This window comes from Anneissia japonica, unplaced genomic scaffold, assembly GCF_011630105.1.
Source record: "Anneissia japonica isolate Jap-2015-1 unplaced genomic scaffold, ASM1163010v1 scaffold288058_len748972_cov163, whole genome shotgun sequence".
Taxonomy (NCBI): domain Eukaryota; kingdom Metazoa; phylum Echinodermata; class Crinoidea; order Comatulida; family Comatulidae; genus Anneissia; species Anneissia japonica.
Window position 1 is genome coordinate 190,720 of NW_022701645.1, and position 13,698 is coordinate 204,417.

The window sequence follows — 13,698 nt, forward strand, 5'->3', positions numbered from 1 at the left end:
AATGGGGCCATTTTTTCCGGGGCCATTATTTCCGGGGCCATTTTTTCCGGGGCCATTATTTCCGGGGCCATTTTTTCCGGGGCCATTATTTCCGGGGCCATTCTTACCTACATTCATAAAATATAACCCACAAGCTAACACCGACAAATGACCAGATTGACAAGACTCTCATTCGAATGAACGTCAGGCCACCCCACTGATTAATTGGCTTACCACATGATTGCAATAACATCTGTAGCTTGACCACGGTCTCATATTCGCGACAATTCTAGGCCTATAGGTATTGGTTATAAATATTAACCAAGGCATCTTTAAAATTACCTTCATTGCAAAATAAATGTTTGAGTCATACCAAGGTGGTTTTGTACCTCCTTGGTCATACCATACCATAATTTCTGTTTTGTCGTCTTCGTTTTATTCAAACACCTTCATGAGATCAATAGAAATCACTTTAGTATTCAATCTATCAGTGTATAAGCACTATATAACTATCTGTGCTCTCGTGTAGACATACGATCGAATTTGATGCAACCTTGACTGGATTTCTCATATAACTTGCATTGGATAGTAGTGATTGTCAGAACATACTTTTCCCAGGTAAAAATTCCCATTGAGACCAGTTGGGATTTCCAACTGGTCTAATGGGTTTCAACTGGTTCAATTGGTATTTTGAATGCCAGGTCCAATGGGTTTCAACTGGTTTAACTGGTATTACTCAACAGGTCCAATTGGTATGTTCAATGGATGTATTGGTTTCAACTGGTCCAATTGGTTACCAAATGGGACTCAAAGTTTCAACTGGTCTAATTGGTATCACTCAATTAGGGCCTGTTTGAGCGAAAAAATATCCTTGCGATTTACCAGTTAATTCACCGGTACACACTTTCTAAAACCGCTCGGACACTAGTCTAAATTACCTTACCATCTGGATTATCCGCGACAATTTTGACCACCAAATTACTGGGTAGAATACCGTGTATGGAATGACCATGGAGCCGGAGGCGATGATAAATCGACCTTAATTGTTTTTTGAAATGTTTTGTCCACAGCCCAGCGCGAAATTCAATAGGTTACGGCCCAGGCGTAGTTGCAGCTCTTGCCTCCTCACACAATGCACGGCGAAATCTAAATTTAGTAGCACAGCTACGCGTTCGATTTGTAGATTTACCATTATTCGGAGAAATAAACTTGAATAAACTAGCCTACCTACAGATTTTAAAGCAGCCATTATAAGTTATTGAGCTAAATTATCGTTCCACCGTGCCACGCTGTGTGTACGTGGGCTGGTTATGTAGCAGCAGTAGCAAGTAAACAAAGAATGGGTTGTAGACGAGCTTGGTTTGCTAAATGTAAATGACAGAGTTATCCAATTAAAATTAAACCATGTATATAAAATAGCCAATTCTATAGGACCAGAGTATCTTAATACACATTTTACCAAAGTTTCCGAAAGGCATAATTACAATACGAGACAAAGGAGAATGAACTTTGTAAAACCTAAAATAACCAGTCAAAACAGTAAGACATTCTATGTTACGGCTATACAAGAGTGGAACAAACTACCCTATATGATCAAGTCTTCATCTAGTTTAAATATATTCAAGAAAAGATTAAAATTATATTTAGCAGCAAAATCGAAAATGACAAACAATCAGTAAACAGTTTTAACATATAAATATGCTTTAAACATAAACATAATTTTTTTGTGTAATCTTATTCATACCGCTTGGGTTTTATTTCTTTTATTAGTTTTACTTTTATTAGAAATTTTAAAGGTTGTTATAAATTTTCAATGTTTGTTTTAGTTTTTAACCAACTTTTATGTATTTGTTTTCATTTAAGGGACCCCAACAAAAATAAACCGATTCGGTTTTTTTGGGTTATCCTGAGCTGTAAATGTTTTACTAAATTATCTTTTTATTGTTCATTGTTTTGTTATTTGTAATGTGTTGAATTATGCTCAAATAAATTTGAATTGAATTGAATTGAATTGAATTGACCATGGGATAAGTTATAATTTACTTCCGGAATAGTTTCATTACACGTATTTACCATGAGCTAAAACTTGCTCGAACGGTTGACCACACGCTGAGTGCTTAGCACGATTACCCAGTGAAATAAACGGAATACGGTTGGCGTTTTTTGCTTGAATGGGCCCTTAGCGTCCAATTGGCCTCAACTGGATACAGCTACTAGGCCTACTAAATAAATGCCCGGGCCGGGGTGATGCACAGGGTCCGAGGAATGATATGATAAAGATGATTAACAAATTAGCTTAATTATTATTTATTATTATTATTATTATTATTTATTTTAATTATTATTAATTAATGGCATTAATCAATTATTCATTTATTATAATTAATTATTTCTATACGACATTGGAATTATACATTGGTATTAGTATTATATCATCCTCCATGTGGTAGTGATTAGCACATTCCAGGTTCCCGACCCCCCTCCCCCAGCGGAGTGAATGACATCATTATATGCCCTAAAGTCACTGGCCACTCCTTTAACCTTACGGAACTGACCAATGAAAACCTAGGATCTACATTCAAATTCACTTGTTTGTACCAGTGGAGCTTGTCTACCAATTGTAAGACAAAAATCTGTAATTTTAAGATTAAAAAATACAACAATAATAGCTGGTTTGCTCACTGATAATACTGCAAAGCAAAGATAATTCGTTGATGCAAGACTTAATATTCAACACAACTTGATTGATTGTAAAACAGCCTTCACAAGCATGCCTCACTCAAGGACAATCAGTTGTTTAATGGGTCATAGAGTAAATCTTCAGTAACATACACTTTATTCAACTTTTCCCAACCAGTTGGGTATAGAATGGTTAGCATACTGTAAAGGACTTGTAAAGTTATCTAATGCTATAATAGACCTCATAAAAATATCTATAATTATTGATTTTGCTAACAATGTTTAATTGAATACTTATTACCTTTACATTCCTGTATTGAAGTGCTGATAATGGTGCTACAATGATGTGCTAGTCTCGCCTCACTAACAGTTGGGTTTTTCCCGCTGCTTATTCATTAGTCATATAATATGTTGTAGCTGGGGTCAAGGAGACAACCAACTTCCTGAGACAACCAATAAAATTTTAAATCCAAAAAAATTAAATTTTAGTAATAAAAATAAACCATGCGCATCTGTGTATTTAATGTTGCCTATAATTTTATATTTATAGTTCTGTTGAATTATAAACACATGTTCACATCAGATTATGTAAAAACCATGGACCACGGCATACAAGCTACTACAGAGGCCTCAGGAAATCAGTCCCTGCACATAGCTTGGGAAATCCCAAACACTAAAACGACCCAATGGCAGTTCACTATTGTTCATCAGAGACAATTAAGGCCCTATAAAAATAGTATTGGTTTATCACCCTATCAAGGTTGGAAAAGTGATGAGGGAGGAAGGCTTTTTTTATTTTTTATTTTGCTAAAGCCAAATATCACCCTTGGGGTGTTTGGCTGGTGCATTGATATTCAAAGTAAAACATGATTGAGATAAGACAAACAATATCTACTATTTAATTTTATTTTTAATTTAAAAAAAATTAATTTCAAAAATATATATTTTTTAAAGTATCATAGAAGACATGGCATGAGGGTGATGAACTAATAATTTTTTTTTTGTTATGGAAGGCCATGATATTCATAGATTTATAGTTATTGGTATTTACTTTATAATTAGGAACTTAGAACTTAAGAACAATAAAAATGTTGCATTCATTAATAAATAGTAAGCAGGCAGATACAACATTCAAGTAAAACACAAGAAAGTCTTTTATATTTTATGGTCCTTGTAATTAAACAATGAGACAATGATCAAATATAAATTATATTAAAGTTCATATAATAATTTATTATATATTTCAAACTAGGAGATGAATTATGAAGTCAAAGTAAAATATCATATTAAATGTTATGAAGTGTTATTGATAAAATAATCAATTTACATCACATCCAATGAATCACTTATATATTGTTAACAAATCCGGCTAACTCTGTCCAATTAACAAATCAGTCTTTGCTGGTATTGAAATTTTGTTTGAAGTAAACCAAAACTTTTCAATTTCAAACTAAATTTCAATGCCAGTATATATAAGTAGAAACAAAATTAAGTTATTTGAACAATTCAGTCATTCTTTATTATAACAATGAATTTAAATGATAATATTATTTATTTCAGATTAAGTATTTATAATTTCTAACCTTTTTAACTTACTGTAACCTTGTAATTATTGTGCTATTTGTATTTTCTTATTTTTTGTATGTGTTGTAATGTGCAGTCTTTTTTAAGCAATTGAAACAAAATTGTGTATGTATCATGTTATATGTTACAACAATAAAGTTATCTTGTATCTTGTATCTTAAATATGTGACTTAATTATTATAATATTTAATAAGCATCTTTGTTTTTCTTAATGTCTGTCTTAGAAAGAAGATAAACAAGTATGCGTATTACCATGATATTTTTGTGGGGAAGTGTATGTTTTAACAAAATGAAGAGTTTATCTTCAATGTTCACTAACAGAATTCATATTTTGTTTGGTTCTTTAAAGCAAAATAAAATATATAATATTATGTTATTACAAAATTTCTACCACTGGCTATACAAGAGAGCAGGTAAAAAAGATTATTAGTTTATCACCCTATCAAAGAATAAAAACTGATGAGGGAGGGTTTTTTTTATCCTAAGGCAAAACAACGTAAAATGACATTCAATGGGCCTGTTTCTACTGGAAAGGAAAAATTGATTATAAATTGCTTTTCAAAAAATCGCTTTTTTTCTTGCAGTAGAAACGAAAATAGTACGAAAAAAGTGATTAAAAAACAGCGATTAAAAACACGCAATAGAAAGCGTGTTTGAGCAAATAACTGAGTTTGGCTGTGCATTTTTTAGCAGCAACACAAAAAGCAATTAGGTGAAATGTGTCCTCCAGGTCAAACAGCGATCGTATCACCCGCAAACTTTCAAGTTAATTAGCTCCTTTTGTTCATGTCCTAGGCCTACAAAAAGTTAAAACTAACTTTAATGTAATAAACATGTAACATACATGTGGAGCAACAAAATTACTCTTTTTGTAATTATTTTGTGGGGGGATATATTGGGCCTGGCCTCTCTGCTCTTCTTATGGGTCTACCATTTTCATGTTTCGTTCACTCGTTTGTTGTGCTGATGGGCATAGCCAAAATCATTCATCTTCTCTCCACACACCGTATCTTCCTCCTTGTCATTATAGCCGAAATTAATGTGAAACAACTTGAAGTATATTGTCTTATTGGTGAGAAAAAAAAACTACACATTTTGGAAAATGTGTTGTATAAGCAAAATGGTGGCATAATTTCCGCCGCAAAAACTGATTTTCGTAAAAAGCAATGCAGTTGCAATGCGGGCATTAAAAAAGTGGTAAAAAAAAATTGATTATTTTGTGTTACGCAGTTTCTCTCTCCATTATATCAATAAAACCTTGTCCTGTAGGTCCCGGGTGTAGGCCTAGCCTATAGACTGCTGTAGGCCTATCTAACGATACCAAAGTCTTTGTCATATCCTTCTTTACTCACCGCTTTTTTGTGACATTATATATATTTTTTATTGCCTTTTTTTGTTGATTATGCATCACTTTCATTTTAGTAATTCCACAAAACCTTCTTTGCTCAAGAGTGCAAATCGACCCAGTATCAAATGGAGCTGCCATTTTATCATCGGAGCTAGGGCTCTGAATGATAACGACAACTAGAACCCTTTGTTAATGCACGTCTTGTTGCATTGGAGATTTTTGTCGTCTTGGAGATGAAAAGTACCAGTCAATGATCGTTGACTAGTATTCAATTAACCAATTTTAAATCATCTGACAAGATCTGTTTTCAACCAATCAAATTAATATACATGTGTTGTATAATATAAATACTGTACAGTATTGTATTTTCATTTTCAAGGTTAATTAACACGTGTTCATCACGACAAACTTTACATCTATTTTTCGTTTTCAGCTTTGTACGTCAACATAGCGATTAATTGAAATTTTATTTTCAAAATATTTACGGTATTAAACAAGTATCCATGGAAGTTGTGTTCCACAATCTAGGTATTTGAGAAAGTAAGATCGGCAGGCTTAAAGACATGTTTGTCTCTACCCAAGCTGCTTAGACCAGTGGCTTAGAAAGAGGGAGTTTTATTTCATTATATTTATTATTCAATGAATTATTCACAGTATGAAAGGTAAGCATGTAGTGTATATGATAAGTTGATTACTGCATAAAATAAACCAATCTGTTGCATACCATGCAATTTCAGAAAATGCTTGGGTCTGTGATTGCAAGAGGCAACATATTTATTTGTTTATTTGAGAAGCTGTTTGAGTGTACCGGAATATATTATGAGTTATAACAATAATTTTTTTTTTTTTTTTGCACCCTGGCCGTATTGTGATTCATGTTAAAATGTTGCTAGAATCTAATCTTGGTTCATCCCATCAGAAAATTCCAACATTAAATACATTCAAATGCATTCTAAAGGTCTTGATTTTTTTAAATTTTTTAAATTTTTTTTATTTTATATTTTTTCCCCACTCGGGACAATGCTCCTCAAGTGTTTTACGCGAAAAATTCTGGTACTTCACATTTAGTTTTGCACATCACATTGGTTCTCATGTTCTCTGTTTTTACTTCATTTTATTCCTTTATTGTGATTTTTGTTCTGTAAAGGGCCCAGGAATGAACTTCCACAGATGGAGGGTTTAGACTACCTTAGCCCCCACCATGGTTGAAATTTTATGATTATAGCACCTGTAGACTCTCTGACTTTGAATTTGAACACAATTTTCTTTTTTATTCATTTTTTTTTACATTTTGAAAAATTTAGGATGCCCGGGTCTTTGATGTGATAGGAGAATTCCCGAACGGGCCAGGCAATATCTTGCACTATGCCGCTGGAGGCCATCCTGATTCCCGAGAGACTCCAGCGAGTTGTGGGAGTCTAGGAGCTGTCTTTTTTTTTTTTTTTTTTTTTTTTTTTTTTTTTAGCCATGTTTTAGTCTAAAACCGAAAGATCCACTGATTAATCTCAAATAAAAAAAAAAATTGAATGCACACCACCATGTTGAGGTTCAATATTTTAACATTTATTATGTCATCATCAGAAATGAAAAATTATCCATATTTCAAGCTTATACACAAGTACCAAAATTGTCTATAACCAATTAAAACATTTACCTCTAGTAGGTGACATACCTGTGATTACAGATCAAAATATTCTTGACTCTACTTATAAAAGCTACCTACAAAAACAAAGAAAGCTCCTTTGAAGCATTATAAGCCCATTGTTAGAATTGAACATAGTCTACGTATAGCAATGCTTCTTTAAACAGTAGGTTAGACCAGTTTTGAGAAATGTCAATAATGTTAGTATAGAAAATATTAGACCTATTTTATTATTAATACATTACATTATCATTTTTAAATATACTTTATAAGCCTGAAACATGCCACAGTTTTGTACATGGTCATTTTTCATTTATTTATTTTCCAGAAAGCAAAAAAAAAAAAATAATTGTCAAAAGGAAAAAGAAAAAAAAAAAAACACTGCGAAGACTATCAAAAAAAAAAATAATTGTCAAAAGGAAAAAGAAAAAAAAAAAAACACTGCGAAGACTATCTAACAAGTATTACTAGTAAAGAGAAACAAACAGGGTTCAGTTTACATAAAAAGGCAAACAATGCTGAGATGCAGTCATCAAAAAGAAATAAATCAATCATTTTCTATCAGATCGTGAAGATGTTCTGAAATTCTAGTTATTAAACATATATCTGTCTTAACAATACCGTATATCAATATTACTGTACAGCAGCGGATCTAGGATTAGCAGTGGGGTGGATATAATGGCAGGTGAGAAAGACCAAGGGGGGAGGGGTGGTTTTAGGAGGGGCGTCGCCTCCCATTTGAGATTTGTTTGGATCAGTAAACTGCTAGACGATCTTAGATGGCATCTGAAAAGAAGTAAGCTTAAAATAGAATGTGTATGTTTTACTAGTACGTACAGGAGAAGTACGGTAAATGAAGGAGGTGGCTGGCCATCTTGTACACCCCCTCTAGAGCCGTCACTGCTGCACATAAACTTGGACATTTAAAATGGTAAGCAGCGGAGATTCTCTATTCCATTGGGTTTGATCTTGGTACCCATTCCAAGACATAGATTTCTAATGATACAAAGTTTTAAAATTTATTTGTTTGTGGAAAGCATTACAGTGACATGTAATGGAAATCATCAGGTTAACTAGTACTAGTTAACGTGACACGTGATGGAAACTAGTGTCGATCATCAACAAAATGATCATAAAACTTAATAATTCCTTGTTCAGTAACAATTGAATCTCCTACTTCAATCATTCAAACATTGTACTCCAATTTAGGTTAATTTAGAGTTCAATTCAATTTCAATTCAATTAATTTTATTCCAATATCAATATAATAAATGATAATCAATGAACCTACTAGAATAACAGTTAATAGTTCTACTTTAATTGATGTTATGTATTGTTCTAATACTGATAAAATATCAGATAGCGGTGTAATTCATGTCAGTTTAAGTGACCACTCCATGACATATGCAATCTGGGGAAAAATAAAACATAGTAATACAAAAATAGTTGATAAGCAGAGAAGCAATCAAAATCACATGTACAAAATATGAGATTACTCTAAATTAATAGAAGAAGATTTCCTCTGCGATTTAAACAATATAATCTGGGATGATGTTCTGTCAGCATGTGATGTAAATATAAGTGCCCATCTATTTGAAAAACACTTTAAAGAAATTAAACAAACATGTTCCCTTAAAAAAATGAAGGGTTCGTAAAAAATGTGCACCTTGGTTAACAGATGATATAATGCAATTAATGCGTCATAGAGATAAACTCAAAAGTTTAGCTCTAACCTCAAGTGATCCAAGTAAATGGGCAAGTTATCGTAAAACCAAAAATAAATGTAATACTCTGATTCGCAATAGAAAAAAACATTATATTAAAAATGGTATTGCAGAAAGTAAAAATGATATTAAATCAACTTGGAAACAGCTTCGACATGTAATACCATCTAAAACTAAAAATACCTGTATATCTCTCATAAAAACAGAAAAGGGCCAGTTTACCAAGCCAGCTGAAGACATAGCCAATGAACTTAACACTTACTTCACTGAAGTAGGACCTAAACTTGCAGCTAAAATAGTTAATCCTACTAATGACGATTTTTATAACAATATTCCAAATTTCACTGATCAGTCATTTAATTTTGAACATGTAACTTTTGAGTTTGTTTTTAAATATACCTAACAATAAAGCTACAGGCTGTGATGACATTCCATCCAAATTATTAAAAATTGCTGCGCCTATAATTTCACCAATTATTACTCATATAATTAATCATTTTTTTACCACTTGTATATTTCCATCAAACTGGAAAAAGCTAAAATCAGTCCTATATACAAGAATGGCGATCACGCTGAGCCTAGTAGTTACAGGCCCATCTCAGTTCTTCCTATAATATCTAAAGTTATTGAAAGAGCCGTTTTTAATCAATTTTATTCATATCTTAATACTAATAACTTATTAATTAATACTAATCAATCTGGTTTCCGCCCATCTTATTCAACATCTACTGCCTTAATTAATGTGACTGAAGATTGGTATGAAGAGATAGACAGAGGTAATATCATAGGGCTTTGTATGCTAGATTTAAAAAAGGCATTCGACACAGTAGACCATTCTATATTATTAGGTAAATTAAAACAAGTAAATATACTCTTGATTGGTTCAAAAGCTATTTAAGTGATCGTGTTCAAATGACATGTATTGATGGGGCTCTATCAAACACTAAAAAGGTTCAATGTGGAATACCACAATGTTCTATTATAGGTCCTCTTGCATTTCTTATGTATATCAATGACCTCCCAAATATTGTATCACAGTGTAAAGTTAGCATGTATGCTGATGACACAGCCATATATTATGCATCAAACTCAATCAATGATACCATCGAATGTATTAATAGTGATTTAGAATCTGTATACAAGTGGCTCGTGCAACAAACTTAGCTTAAACATTGAAAAATCTGAGTTTATGTTAATTGGCTCAAGACAACACCTAGCAAGTACAAAAGATGATGATAGGCCTATTTAAACTGTTCAAATTGATGGAAGAAAATTTTCAATTGTAAAATCATGTAAGCATCTTGGAATCATTATAGATGAAAATTTATCTTGGAATGCCAATGTTGAAAATATTCGGAAAAAATCTTTGAAAGGTTTATATATGTTAAAAAGATCCAAACCATACCTTTAACAATCTATATTAAAAATGGTTTCTAATGCTATAATAATCCCTCACCTTAACTATTGCAACATTGTGTGGGGAAACTGTGGCTCAACTGTTTCCAAACAACTACAAACAATCCAAAACAGAACAGCTTGTGTTGTTTGTGGAGCAGCCTGGGACTCACTTAGTAAAAATGTACTTAGTAAATTAAATTGGCTTCCAATTTCAAATAAATATATTAATGATTGTAATATTCTTGTTTATAAAATTTTAAATAATATGGCACCATCTTACTTAACATACTTGTTCTCTTTCAATGATTACAGCTATGACTTTCGTAAAAGTAAAACAAATGTATATGTTCCCAAACCAATGACTAATTACAAAAAAGAAGTATCTCATATCGTGGTGCTATTGAATGGAATAAATTAAGCCCTGATGTTCTGTCTTTCTAACAATTTAACTATTTTCAAAAACCACATTTGTACTAATAATCAATGAAACCAAAGTTTAATAGTATGAACATTGTATAAATTCCTATTTTGATGTTTTCTTGCCTTGTTTTATTTATTTACATTCCTTTTTGTAATTTTCTGTTTACTTTTGTGGAATGGATTTTCTTCTTTTCCATAGTTTATTTTGCCTTTGTTAGGTATAGATTACAGAACTTTTATTTTATTAATTTATTGACTTTGGCATACAGTACTGTTTAATAATTATATTTTGTATCTATTATTTAATTTCTGCATTTAACTTTTGCTTTTTATGATGTACCTTTATGTGTAATTTGTTAATTGTAAATAAGGTATCTCACGGCCATAATGAAAAACAGCATTGTATTTGTTGATTTGTGCTTCGTGAATAAATAAAGTTTTACTACTAAACAATACAATTATCAGCAAAAGAATACAATGGTAGCAGATAAAGGAAAAGGTTACAAAATAAGCAAGAAAAATGCTTTAAATATGTAACCCTGCAAAAAAAATAAATAAATACACATAATGCTACTTCACATTTCAATAAAAATCAAGTGAAATCAGCAGATTTAAAGTACACTTCAGTAAATATATATTTTTATAGTGTAGGCTTCACCATCATTATTTGCCACCGCAACTTTCCGTGGGTGTTTTGAAATTAAGCATATTCCACCAAGATTAGTGATTCTGTCTTCTGGTTTATCAATTCTTTTGATAAACTTTCCATCATTGGAAAAGTGGTGTATTTTTTTTGTACTTATGAGAATGATGTTGTCATCCTCATCAACTACTACTTCTCGAAAACCTGCTATGCCATGCTGGTTACCGTCAACAAGCACTCTCATGAACCTTCCTTCATTATTAAATAGTTGCAATGTATTTTGGCAAAACTTTTTAGGATCTCTCTCTAATGCAAGAATATGTCCTTGCTTTGTAAGTGCAACATCATGGACATTTTTTGTTTTTTTTTCTGGTGACTTTACTTTTCTGATCATTTTGCCACTTTCGATGTCAAACATGTACACACATTTATTTTTCCAATCAGCTACGTACACAACATTTGATGACTCATCCACATGGATCCCAGCTGGATCTCTCAGTATTCCCTGACCAATTGATTTGATTACCTCACCATTCATCTTTACTATTGTGATGCATTTTTTACGTCCTTCATCACTAAATGCTACGTTACCATTTTTCATTTTGTACATAGAAAATATTTCAACACCTTTTGGTAGTGTAACATTGGCAATATATTCTCCAGATTGCTTGTACTTGTACATTTCATTTCTACCACATGAAACCAAAAAGCAATCATCTTCACACAAAACAAGACCAAATAACTTACTTTTTTGGTATATTTGAATGGTATTTACTAACCCTTCTTTCTCTTCAATTATTGGTGACTGCGTGAGTGATTCATTATCAGCACTCACATCACGTCTACAAATACCTGGACTTGTGGATTTTCTTGTCACAACATAATCTCCGTTGTTGTCTTCAAGTTGAGCGACATTGGCTTTTCTTGTTGGATGCGTCCATGTTGCCGCTGGCTGATTTTCATCTAAATCACATTCATTTGTTTTCATTACTTTTGTAGAATTACATCGACCTTGGCTGGCAGATACACGTCGCTTTAATGTCAGAGACTCTGCTGTCTTCATTTGCGTTTCTATTTTACCTATATCATACTTCTGGCATTTGTCTGTAGTGAGTAAAATTAGCCCATTATCTTTTGGCTCTGTCTTGGACGTTTCATTGATTCTATCCTGCAACGCTGCAATAACTGTTTCAATTGATTTCATTGCAGTTGCTTCATCATTATTCAATAACAGATTAAGAAAACACAATTTTATATTTACATCAGATAATATTGCTGTTATCTCATCCACTTGTTCATCATTTACCTGCTTTTTTATTTTATAGACTGCCTCTACTTCTTTTTTTAACTTATTTCCATCCTCCATGACTCTCTGCATTATATCTTGCACACGAGTGTCAATTTCTTTCAAAACAGTACCTCTACATTGATTTAGTTTTGCAGTATTTTCAATAACTGCTTCGAGGCCACATTGTAATTTGTTCTTACAATCATGAGCAGCTTCCTTCAGAGTTGCTGAAGTTTCTTTAAATGTTTTAAATGCTTCTGAAAAACTTATCGTTTTGTGCTTCCCTTCCTTGTGTTCTATTAATGTGCAATGCAAGCATATTGGAGTTTTACAATCTTGGCAGTACAACTCCAAAGGCTTAGAGTGAAGTGAGCACAACAGAGGACTTAACAAAGCAAAATCCTGTGGAGTCATTGAGCGCACATCATACACTGTATGCAGCTTGTGATTTGCCGACAGTGGCAGTATTTTATGATAATCTCTACAAGAAGAACACAAATAATGTCTGCAGTCCTGACAGTAGTATTCCTCTGCTTTTCCACAAATGCATGTCATGATCTGATCTTTTTTATCATATTGTTCAAGAGCTTCCAACAATTTATTAAGAAAGATGTTTGTGGGAAGCGTCTGAAGCCCGCCCTCTGGAATGGGATGTGATTTTGTGCAAGTTGGACAAGTCAGCTTACGCTTCTTCTTAACCCCTTTTTCAAGACAGGCCAAACAGAAACTATGCAGGCATTTGAGGAGTTTTGGATTCTGGATTCTCTTAAGGCATATGGCACACTCTAAGACTTTCTTCTTGTCAATATTATCCAGAAACTGGTTATATTCATTTGTATTAGCCATCTTGATATAGTTCTGTAAGTAATTAATAATGTAAATAATAAATATCTGCCAGGCTTTGGGTTGAGTATAGTAGCATGGTCTTAGGTAACCTGTGGTCACAGCTCTGATGCAGAGGTGACGAATAAAATAATGACCGCCTTAGAACCT

At 32.6% G+C, this 13,698-nt stretch overlaps 2 protein-coding genes across 2 annotated transcripts in view; both read right to left on the reverse strand.

The window, feature by feature from the left end:
- The window catches only part of LOC117103685 (tripartite motif-containing protein 2-like), a 9,507-nt gene extending 6,239 nt beyond the window's left edge, over nucleotides 1–3,268 (reverse strand). Inside the window, exon 1 of the mRNA XM_033244285.1 lies at nucleotides 2,960–3,268. The gene's annotated coding sequence lies outside the window, so the exon portion shown is untranslated. The remainder of the gene's footprint in view (nucleotides 1–2,959) is intronic.
- Nucleotides 3,269–11,120: 7,852 nt separating this feature from the next.
- LOC117103705 (tripartite motif-containing protein 2-like) lies at nucleotides 11,121–13,698 on the reverse strand. The gene has a single exon (XM_033244311.1). It carries the CDS (start codon nucleotides 13,549–13,551, stop codon nucleotides 11,398–11,400), a length of 2,154 nt encoding a protein of 717 aa, XP_033100202.1. The 5' UTR covers nucleotides 13,552–13,698; the 3' UTR covers nucleotides 11,121–11,397.